A 12,158-nucleotide genomic window follows, 5' to 3' on the forward strand; every position below is an offset into this window, starting at 1 on the left:
TCTCTTCCTGTCCTCTGCATCTTCCTCTGTCACACCAGCCACCTGCATGTCCTCCCTCACCACATCCATAAACCTCCTCTTTGGCCTTCCTCTTCTCCTCTTCCCTGGCAGCTCCATGTTCAGCATCCTTCTCCCAATATACCCAGCATCTCTCCTCCACACATGTCCAAACCATCTCCATCTTGCCTCTCTTGCTTTGTCTCCAAACCGTCCAACCTGAGCGGTCCCTCTAATATACTCCTTCCTAATCCTGTCCTTCTTCGTCACTCCCGGTGAAAATCTTAGCATCTTCATCTCTGCCACCTCCAGCTCCACCTCCTGTCTTTTCGTCATTGCCACCGTCTCCAAACCATATATCATAGCTGGTCTCACAACCATTTGGTAGACCTTCCCTTTAACTCTTGCTGGTACCCTTCTGTCACAAATCACTCCTGACACTCTTCTCCACCCACTCCACCCTTGCCTGCACTCTCTTCTTCACCTCTCTTCTGCACTCCCCGTTACTTTGTACAGTTGACCCCAAGTACATAAACTCATATGCCTTTGTCACCTCTACTCCTTGCATCCTCACCATTCTGCTGTCCTCCCTCTCATTCACGCATAGGTATTCCGTCTTGCTCTTTCCAGTTTTGTCATTTTCCAGGTGTTTTCCATGACTGCAAAATAACGATTGGGAACCTTAACCTGTGGATGGGGTTGCATTAGTAAATCATCCATCCAGCCATCCATTATCCAAACCACTTACCTGCTCTCAGGGTTGAGGGGATGCTGGAGCCAGTCCTTGGGCGGCAGGTGGTGAGACACCCTGGACAGGCCCCCCCACCCCACATTCATACCTAGGGATAATTTAGTACGGCCGATTCCTCCCGCAGGAAACCGGAGCACCCGGAGGAAACCCACACAGACACTGGGAGAACATGCAAACTCCACACAAAGGACGACCCGGGACGACCCCCAAGGTTGGACTGACCCGGGGTTCGAACCCAGGACCTTCTTGCAGTGAGACGACCGCGCTAACCACTGTGCCACCGTGCCGCCGTAGCTTGCAATAAATCATATTTCGGCAAAAAGTGTACAGAATGAGACAGCTTAGGTTTAGATTCTGGGTTCCTTTCCAGCTCATCTGTGAGTAGTTTGCATGTCCTCGCCATGTTTGCATGGGTTTCTGCCCACAGTCCAAAGACATGCATGTTAGGAGGACTGGAGCCTGTAATTTTTCCATAGGTGTGAGTGGTGTGTGTGTGTGACTGTGTCCTGTGATGCACTGATGACCTGTCCAGGGTCCAACCAGTGCATGCTGGGATGGAATTCAACCCCTCATGACACCAAATTGGATTAAGCAGACATAAATAATGGATGGATCATGGTGTACCGTATAGGTGAGTCATTTGACCACATACACTACCGTTCAAAAGTTTGGGATCACCCAAACAATTTTGTGTTTTCCATGAAAAGTCACACTTATTCACCACCATATGTTGTGAAATGAATAGAAAATAGAGTCAAGACATTGACAAGGTTAGAAATAATGATTTGTATTTGAAATAAGATTTTTTTTACATCAAACTTTGCTTTCGTCAAAGAATCCTCCATTTGCAGCAATTACAGCATTGCAGACCTTTGGCATTCTAGCTGTTAATTTGTTGAGGCAATCTGGAGAAATTGCACCCCACGCTTCCAGAAGCAGCTCCCACTAGTTGGATTGGTTGGATGGGCACTTCTTTGAGCAGATTGAGTTTCTGGAGCATCACATTTGTGGGGTCAATTAAACGCTCAAAATGGCCAGAAAAAGAGAACTTTCATCTGAAACTCGACAGTCTATTCTTGTTCTTAGAAATGAAGGCTATTCCATGCGAGAAATTGCTAAGAAATTGAAGATTTCCTACACCGGTGTGTACTACTCCCTTCAGAGGACAGCACAAACAGGCTCTAACAGGTACTATTTAATGAAGATGCCAGTTGGGGACCTGTGAGGCGTCTGTTTCTCAAACTAGAGACTCTAATGTACTTATCTTCTTGCTCAGTTGTGCAACGCGGCCTCCCACTTCTTTTTCTACTCTGGTTAGAGCCTGTTTGTGCTGTCCTCTGAAGGGAGTAGTACACACCGGTGTAGGAAATCTTCAATTTCTTAGCAATTTCTCGCATGGAATAGCCTTCATTTCTAAGAACAAGAATAGACTGTCGAGTTTCAGATGAAAGTTCTCTTTTTCTGGCCATTTTGAGCGTTTAATTGACCCCACAAATGTGATGCTCCAGAAACTCAATCTGCTCAAAGAAGTGCCCATCCAACCAATCCAACTTGTGGGAGCTGCTTCTGGAAGCGTGGGGTGCAATTTCTCCAGATTACCTCAACAAATTAACAGCTAGAATGCCAAAGGTCTGCAATGCTGTAATTGCTGCAAATGGAGGATTCTTTGACGAAAGCAAAGTTTGATGTAAAAAAAATCTTATTTCAAATACAAATCATTATTTCTAACCTTGTCAATGTCTTGACTCTATTTTCTATTCATTTCACAACATATGGTGGTGAATAAGTGTGACTTTTCATGGAAAACACAAAATTGTTTGGGTGATCCCAAACTTTTGAACGGTAGTGTATATATGCTAGAATATAATCAGTCTCCTCAAACTAGAGCTTTGTGCAGCAGAATGTGCAGAAGCACATGCACACAGATAAGCACACACACACAAACACAATTCTTTCCACATCCCAATAACATGTCCTTGCCCAACTCATTGCACAACTTATCCATAATCAAAACTGACAAATTTTGCCTCGCCCTCCCTCCTCCATACTATCCCCCTATTCTACCTTCCTACCTTATCCTCTCACATCCCAAAATACTAGGCTGCTGAACAGTGTACTCTGCCTGTAAGCCCTAGGCCAATTAGTGTGGTGGAACAGCATTGTTTTCTGGCTGTCATGGTGGGTTTCTCCTGCCTGCTCCCTGTTTGTGGCACCGCAGACTGCCGCTTGTTCTGGGCCACAGGCAGTACCGAGTGTCAGAATGTGTGTGTGTGTGTGTGTGTGTGTGCACACGTGTGTACGGGGGGTGGGGGGGAAGAGGAAGCACAGCAGAGGAGGATGATGAGGAGGAAGGAGAGAGGGAGAGAGAAGTTTCCTTGCTTATGACACTTAGAAGCAGGAAGAGACATCCTGTGCGAGGATGCACAGCCGCTTAAACGATAATTCCAGTCTTATTTTTGCAGTTTTTGCATCCTGCATATTGCTAATGATATCCTCTTAATCACCAGCTTCACTGTAGGGATTCTGATCACGGGACTGCCACTGGACTCAGCTCTACAATGGCGTCTTATGGGGCAACTGAGCACCACCGTCAGAAATGTTGCAACAAGTCTAATTTAAACAAATTATCTAAACTAGATAATTGGAAGTGAAAACTAAATTGCAAATTAAAAGTTGTTACCTAAAATGTCAAACATTATCAATGGTGGATGAAATTGCTGATCTACTTCCTGGTTCAACCTGCAGGAATGAGCGGCCAATACTTACCGTAGGTCGTAGGAACCATCCATAAACTAGCCGGCCAGCACAATAGAGAAGTCCTAGACAATGGACAGTCATGGACAGTCTGACTGAGATACCTAGGGGGGGTTTGTTGTTGCTGGTTAAAGGACAGGCTTAAGGCCTTGTGTTCAGTTGCCCGATGCCGTTGTAGAGCCGAGTCCAGCGGCGGCCCTGCTTCCAAAATCTCCAAAATGAAGCCAGTGAGTAAAATCATATTATAACCAATGACTATTGCGATGTAAGGAGGTGTGGGAAGATGGCGGCAGGAACTCACGTTTGTGGCGGCCTCACCCTGTACTGACTATGCAGTGTCTTTGTCCACGTCTACGTCTAAGTTTGTGTCACCGTGCGAAGTTTTTATTTTGATTGTCGATTTTTTTTCCCCGATGAATGGCTAGGAGAGCTGGCATTGGATCGGCCGAGAGATTTTGGTCTGCCGCGCCATGTGGGCCCAGGGACCACGGCCTTGCCCGGTGCCCTAGAGGAAACACCGAGGCGGTCTGGCGGCAGCCTCGCCTAGCGTCGACTGTGTGTGTGTTTTTGTCTGCGTTTGTGTCATTGTGCGGGGGAGGTGTGTTGAAGGTGTCTGGCCGGGAGAGCTGGCGTTGGATCGGCTGAGGGAGCTTGGTCTGCTGCGTCCGGTGGGCACAGGGACCACGGCCCTGCTTGGAGCTGCACCCGAAGAGGAAACACCGAGGGCGGTCTGACAGGACGCAGAAGCAGTACAGGCTAAGCTAACTGCTAGCCCATGCAGACAGGCAGGTCCGACAGTCATCCTGGCTGGAGCTCGTTCTCTGGACAGAGGACTTTTTTGGCCTGTGTTGCACTGAGTGGACTGTGTTGTTAACCGTTTGTTTTTTTGTTGCTTTGTTCCATCTGTTTTTGCGTGTTTTTGGTGATGTCATTTTCAGGAAATTTTGGATGTGTTTTTGTCTTTTGTGTTGCTCTGCTGTGGGCTGGGAGAAACGAAATTTCGTGTCTTTGCGTACACAAGTACATGTAAGAAATGACAATAAGTTGTTTCTGATTCCTGAATATACGCAACGTCAAAACTACGAAAATAAGACGCAGGTTGTGAAAAAAAAATGGAGGGATCCTGTCAGGTTGCACCACTGCTTAAAGTCACCACGTCACACTTTTTGTCTGTCTGTTTTGATGCTATCGTAGTAATGTTATGATGAGACTGGAGAGAGAGAGAGAGAGAGAGAGACAGAAGAGGCAGTTTGGGGTTTAAGACAAAGGATACTTCCCGGGTGCGGGGGCTGCCACACAGTAGTTTGTGTAGCTGTTATTCGGGTGGAAGTTGAAGACAAACACCAGGCCGGCCCGGCTGAACACTATCACTTTGTCCTCCTCGTTAGCGTCTGTCACCACGGCCTGGGAGGAAGAAGGAGCAGAATTGTGAAGGTTTAACAAGTATTTAGTCACCAGTTCAGCCCCCCGTTTTGCCTCAAATATTCACTTTACTGTTTCTATTTCCAGCTTGCTTCATTATCCCTCTTTTTCTGTCTCTCTCTGTCCCTCCCTTCGTTACCACTTGCCAGACTAAAAATCACTGGTGTGAGATGAGCTAATGAAGAGAGGGAGAAGAGGGAAAGAGATGAAGGTCGTCGGGAGCAGAGTCTTTTTATGACTCACAGCTCCCCCCCCCCCCCCCACAGACACACACAGTGCATCAGATCACGATGGAGAACACTCACATTCAATTTCGCCCTGACGGCAAATCTCTCGTGACCATGATGATCTGCTTTAAAAACAAGTTGTATGTACAAAGACGAGGCTACTGCAGTTGAACAAAAATCAATATACTGCAGCTGTATGGAATGGACAGCGGGCTAGAATAATTCTTTTATCATTTACTGATGCCGTAAATACGAAATAATAAATCTACTGTATGTATTTAGTGAGGATGACACTTGCAGACCTTTTATGAAACATCTGAAGTAAAAAAGGGAGCCACTATAAACACCTTTCTTCGCATCAGCCGATGAAGCCTGAGGCTCGGACCGTGGATAATTCTTTGCCATATAAAATATCTTTATGAGAACTGGGAGATAATTTCATTCCAGATTAACGGAGGGAATGCTGTTTTGGAATGACAAGCTGTGAGCCTGTAGGATGTTTGGTCTCCTCCGTGACTCCTACCAGGGGTTTGATTGGTAATCTCGTTAAGTCTCATCTGTTTTTTGCTCCGACATAATAATACTTAAGGTTGCTGTATTCCTAAGTGTTATTAGAGTCGGACCAAAATCAGTTATCAGTTTTAACTTTTCAGGACTAAAAACTTCGAACATAAACATCATAAAATACTCAGAAACATTTTTTTTAAATTTGTAAATGACTAAAATTGTGTTTTTTTTAAATACCTTAATCCACAACTGTTCTCAAGAACTGTGGGGGCGTGGTCTGGTCATCATTGATATTCAAGAGCTGGCCTTTGAGTGACAAGTACAAGCAAGGGTCGGTGGTAAAGGTGGGCGGGATTTCATATTTGATGATTTGATCTGATTGGCTGGATGTAAATGAGCGTGTGTGATGACATCATCAGTATCAGAAAAAAATTACCAGCCAAGAGAAGCTGAATTGCAAAGGGCTCTTTTAAAGAGAAAAATACAAATACTGAATTCTGCATTTCATCCTTATATTTTTTTTTTCAGCAGAAAGAAACGGTATACAATGCAAGACAATTATAATCATCAGTGATGATAGAAGATATTAGCGTTTCAATTTCAGTCCAACTTTTTAAGAACCCTCTACTGACCATTCCCTCCCCATTTTATCGTCACGCAGGAAATCTTTGATATTACTCGGCTGATTCCTGTGGAAACTGGGTTGAGAAGTCGCTACTGACGATGATTATCAACCATCAGAAAACTACTGTCTAATCATATGTGTACTACATCACACAGTGAAAAAGACAAGCTTATCTAGGTATGTTATCTTGTTTTAAGTGTTATTATGCCCATTTAATGACATTCTTAGTAAAAAAAAAAATTAAAAAATTAAAAAGAATTCCTACCTGCCAGTGGCAGATAATACTGCTTATTTCAACAAAATATTCTTGTTTCATGATTATTACACTTTTGATTGGGAATTTTAACTAAACTGGGAAGGAAATCATAAAACAAGAGACTTGATTTGAGATAATCCTTATTTTGTAGAGTAAATGCCTGAAAACAAGTTCTATTGTCATGAAACAAGGGCAATCTCTTGAAACAAGCAATATTATCTGCCAGTGGGGGGAAAGGGAAAGTCTGTGATGCTGTGTGTGGATGTGCAGCAGCGACCGCCATGGGAAAAGGTGGCAGCTCTCTCTCTGTGGACAAAAGGGCTGTGGGCCAAGTTAAACACTCTGAGGCTGCTAGATGGGGTCCTCCAATGAGCCTGAGTGGAACCAGCAGCTAAGCAGAAGAGGTGGCAAGTGGTGGTGCCCAGAGCAATGCAGGAGGCAGTTTTCAAAGCCATGCATGGTTCTGTAGGCTCGGGTCACTTTGGGGTGATGAAGACGCTCCGCCGGCTGCGTCAAGCGTTCTACTGGGGACGTCTGAGGAGGGATGCTGAGGACTTTTGCAGGCGCTGCGACCTCTGCACGGCTCGTAAAGGGCCACAGGGCCAGTCAAGGGCTGAGCTACAGCAGTTTCCAGTGGGGGAGCTCATGCATCGGAGGATGTTGACATTGTGGGGCCATTCCTATGCACAGCACGGGGAACCGCTTCATACTCACTGCTGTCGACTACTTCACTAAATGGCCGGAGGCCTCTGCACTGCTGGACCAGGGGGCCGAGACCATCGTTAATGTCCTGGTTGAGGGAATGTTCAGCAGGCTGGGGGTCTCGGGTCCATCCATGACTAGACCAAGCTAGACCAAGCTGGTCTAGTCAGAAAGGCACGAACTGAGGAAGCCTCTTGGATGAGAGGCGAAATGTCTTCACGGATATATACCAAGTCCAGTCGCACTTGATTCAACTCCTTTGGAGAGAGAGATGACCTGTGAGTTGGGTTTAATGGCGGTCTGTACGGCGTGGCTATGGCCAACAACAGCCGTGAATAAAAGCGACGCTCAGTTGTTACGTTTCGAAGTGTGTGTTGCTTAATAGCGGTGGACGCAACAGTATGTTTAAAATGTCTTACCAACTCGCACAACCTCTCCTCAAAGAGTTCCGCCACATTTGAAACGTCTTTGTCGTGTCTCGCTGGTACTATTAGCTACACTGCCCCCACGATTTCCGGTGGCATCGCTCCGTTTCGTCCGTATCTGTAAGCTTTCAGAAAACATGCACAAATACGGAAGAAATGAACGCAGCGCACGGGCAGAAGGCTCCGTCCGTTTCCGTATACGTAATTAACGCTGAGCATAAATGAGGCCTTAGGAGGTTCAGCAGCACCAACACTCGCCAACTGCAACTCCTCTAAAGGTATGCCGTATGATGCCAGCCTCGACTTTCATGATTATTACGCAAAGTGTTGAAGGATTTTTGGGTCTGTCTGAATTTATTTGGTGAGAGTGGAGTATGTAGTCTATTTCAATGATGCTCTAATGACGAGCACAGTGTGTGTGTGTGTATGTGTGTGCGTGAAAGAGAGGCTTTGCAGCACGTTTTGAAATCGGAACTGGGTTAGTGTGTTGGTTGTTGACATCAAACTCATATTACACTGGTCAACACAATTTTTCTTGCATGGGGTTTTTCAACGGATTCTAGCTAACTTCTGGGTGCTGAATCCAAATCTGGCATTAGTTTTTGCCTATCACATCAGGTTTTTGAACTATGAAAAATCATTATTTTTGAGAAAACAGCAATTTTTCACTCGAAGTTAAAAAAAACACTGTTGCATTAGAAGATCGATAGATGCAAAAATGATTACAATGAATAAATAAACACTCAGCCTAGCATGAAATTACTTAGGAAATGAATAAGGGTCATTTTTATCCCCACCAAGACTGCCAGACTAGATGGTCAACTTTTGTAAAATCCTGAATAAGGAGCATACAGATAGCACAAAAACTTGATGTGATGGAGCAAATCTGAGCTCAGATTTGGATTCAGCAGCCCAAAAATTAGCCAAAAACAGTTTCCAAAGTCCATGCAAGAAAAAAAAAACTATATTTTTGTAGACCAGTGTTATCAAGCATTTACATCGTAGATTGAGTTCTTGAACAGCAGTTTGTGACCGCCCGTGCTTCTCTAAGGCGCCCCGATTAGATTTGTTGCAACGCCGACTCTGCCTGTAAGATCTTCATGTTGAATTCTCGGAGAACTTTTGCCCCGCATATAACTTAATCACAGGCTTCTGTTGTTGACCGAAGCTATGTGACGCTAGATAGCTTTCATATAATTTGAAGATAGGATGCTTACTTTTTCTCAAAGCAACTCCATAAGCGTCTCAATCAAAACGGATGGTGTAACCTCATCCGTCAGCTTAGCCTTCAACAGAAAGAAAGGGGTTATGTAAATTTCCATGGAAGTGAATGTTTCCTTGCACAGTTTTCTTCCGATGTGGGTGCAGCTTGCAGCTCTTGACTCTTTGCATTTAAAATTGAACTAAATTCCTCTGACAGTGATGCATTCAGGGGAAACTGTGTGTGTGGGTAAGCTTCAACGATTGCATCAACAAACAGGATTTGCAGGGCGCCTCCGTAGTCAAATGGTTACAGCGCAATACCACATGGTCACCATGTCTCCGGTTCGAATCCAGCCGGCAATCTTTGATGCATGTCGCCCCGTCTATTTAAACTGTCACTGTCAAACGAAGCAGAAATGCCAAAATATAATCTTAAAAAAACAAACAGGGTTTACAACAGCCAGATTTGAACGGTAACATTTCCTGAGTGTCATGCGTCGTTGACTCTCTAAATGTCGTCACTAAATAAAAGTCTTATAAACTTGAAAAAATATATTTTATTTTAGATTTGTTCACAGCGATTCACATCCCAAGAAATCGACTCGTGAAGACAATTTGGGTCCTTTTCTTCTTAATTTTTCTGCACTACTCATTGCTGAACAAATAACCCCCCCCCCGTTTTCTCCCCAATTTTACTCGGCCAATTACCCCAGTCTTCCAAGCCGTCCCAGTTGCTGCTTCACCTCCTCTGCCGATCCGGGGAGGGCTGCAGACTACCATGTCTCCTCAGATACATGTGGAGTCGCCAGTTCTTTCTTTTCACCTGACAGTGAGGAGTTTTGCCAGGGGGACGTAGCGCATGGGAGGATCACGCTATCCCCCCCCCCCAGTTCCTCCTCCCCCCTGAACAGGCACCCCGACTGGCCAGAGGAGGCGCTAGTGCAGTGACAAGGACACATACCCCCATCTCGCTTCTCAGCCGCAGACACGGCCAATTGTGTCTGTAGGGACGCCCGACCAAGCCGGGGGCAACACGGGGATTCGAACCGGCAATCCTCATGTTGGTAGACAACAGAATAGACCGCTATGCCACCCAGACACTCATAACTCATATTTTCAACCTTTTTATTTCTTCTGGTGTAGTTCGCAGAGTCTAGAAAACTGCTCATGTCACCCCCCTGCATAAGGGTGGAGAAAGGAATAATCCAAATAACTGTAGACCAATATCCAAATTGTCATGTTTAGCTACAGTGCTAGAGTCACATGTAAATTGTCAACTTAAGGAATTTCTCACCACAAACTCTGTTCTGAGCCCGCATCAATCTGGGTTCAGGCCTTTGCACAGCACTATTTCTGCCATCACTGGTTGTGAATATCACTGTCAATGCCTTGGATGAGAAAGAACATTGTGCTGCCATCTTTGTGGACCTCTCCAAGGCAATTGACAATGTCAAACATTCCTTGCTTTTACATATATTTTTAAAATTATTTTTTCCCCTTTTTCACCCAAATTGTACTTGGTCAATTACCCCACGTTTCTGAGCCGTCCCGGTCGCTGCTCCACCCCCTCTGCCGATCCAGGGAGGGCTGCAGACTACCACATGCCTCCTCCCATACATGTAGAGTCGCCAGCTGCTTCTTTTCACCTGACAGTAAGGAGTTTCGCCAGGGGGATGCAGTGCGTGGGGGGATCATGTTATCCCCCCCCCCCCCAAATAGGCGCCCGACCAACCAGAGGAGGCGCTAGTGCAGCGACCAGGACATATACCCACATCCAGCTTCCCGCAGACACGGCCAATTGTGTCTGTAGGGACGCCTGACCAAGCCGGAGGTAACACAGGGATTCAAACTGGGATCCCCGTGTTGGTAGGCAACGGAACAGACTGCTACGCTACCCGGAGGCCCCATATCCTTTTCCATATTTTAAGTAATGTTTGTTTTAGTTCAAGTTCATATGCATGGTTCCTGAATTACCTATCGGATCTGCAGCAGTCAGTGAACTTGGGCACGATTCGTTCAGAGTTTTTACTGATAACTAACCGGCAGCAAAAACAAGCGACAAAGCGACCGGAAGTAATTCATTTCCAATGGTCTTTGGGCTACACTGAGCGACATGGCGTGCAATTTCAACTTGACCCCCCCCCCCAAAAAAAGGCTGAGCAATATTCAACTTTATGCAAATGAGCAGCAACAGAGTCAAGTGACCGGACAGTCAGAGGGCAGATGTGTCCCTCTTATACGTATTCTTCTGCTGTGAAACGTTTTCTTAAAATTTAGCTCCTATATTAGCCTTTTAGTTCCCATTGTCGACACGCAGGACAAACTGATTGCAGCTGTTGCTGGCTTCCCTGTCACGATATGTTGAACGTGAACCTTTACAACTGTAAGTTGGACCGTTTGAAATGTTTTTAATTTGAAATGCACCAGGGTGTGACTTGATTCTTGATTCAAAAATGTAAGATGAAAGATATATTCGGAAGTTGCTGAGAATAGGATACCAATCAACATTGCACGAACATGCATAATCATGTGGTTGTTTTTTTTTTTTAAGTTAGATAGTTTCTGCGGGGAGGTAAAACTTGTCAGATTGGTCAGACTTATCACCAAATAATGGATTTCCACAGAAAAGCATATGTTGTTGAGATGGCGTGACATATGGCCCTAATAAGTGTGTGTGTGTCTATTTCTCACTCTATTTGTCCCTTACTCCAGTCGGCACTGACGTTCATTTGGGCCTGATAAGGCAAAAACACAAACCAGGCAGCCCACAACACAACATGTCTGAACACGACAGTGAATGCCTTCGGTACCTTTGCTGCACTGGTGAGTGTTGCGGTGAGTAATATATATTTATAACATTTATCAGTATGGACATTTTTTTAGAAAATTGATGCATCACCCATCAATTCATTTGTAGCCCACTTCCTCAAAACTATGTTAGCAATGCCCACAAGCTAGCTGCAAGTGACAGCGACACAGCGACTTGGCAACATACAGCGATAAAGTCACTGCCGGTGTGAGCACAGGGTAAGGGTGCTCCACAAGGATCAATTCTAGGTTCAGTTCTTTTTACAATTTATATAAATAATATTTTTTTCATCTTTAACTAACTGCCATGTACATGTACATGCGAATGTTTGCCCGACCACTTCGCTCTGCTGCCTCGGGACGCCTGGTTGCCCCGTTGCTCAGAGGCCTCTACTGCTGATCGACCCAGTCACGGCTCTTTTCTGTCCTGGCCCCACAGTGGTGGAATGAACTCCCCACTGATGTCAGGACAGCGGAGTCG

The 12,158-nt window shown here is 45.3% G+C and overlaps 1 protein-coding gene across 1 annotated transcript in view; it reads right to left on the bottom strand.

The window, feature by feature from the left end:
- The window catches only part of gbe1a (glucan (1,4-alpha-), branching enzyme 1a), a 251,284-nt gene that overhangs the window by 36,801 nt on the left and 202,325 nt on the right, over positions 1 to 12,158 (bottom strand). The window contains exon 13 of the mRNA XM_056285228.1: positions 4,776 to 4,906. Coding sequence (XP_056141203.1) covers positions 4,776 to 4,906 — 131 coding nt within the window. The remainder of the gene's footprint in view (positions 1 to 4,775; positions 4,907 to 12,158) is intronic.

This window comes from Lampris incognitus, chromosome 8 (genome assembly GCF_029633865.1).
Source record: "Lampris incognitus isolate fLamInc1 chromosome 8, fLamInc1.hap2, whole genome shotgun sequence".
NCBI lineage: Eukaryota > Metazoa > Chordata > Actinopteri > Lampriformes > Lampridae > Lampris > Lampris incognitus.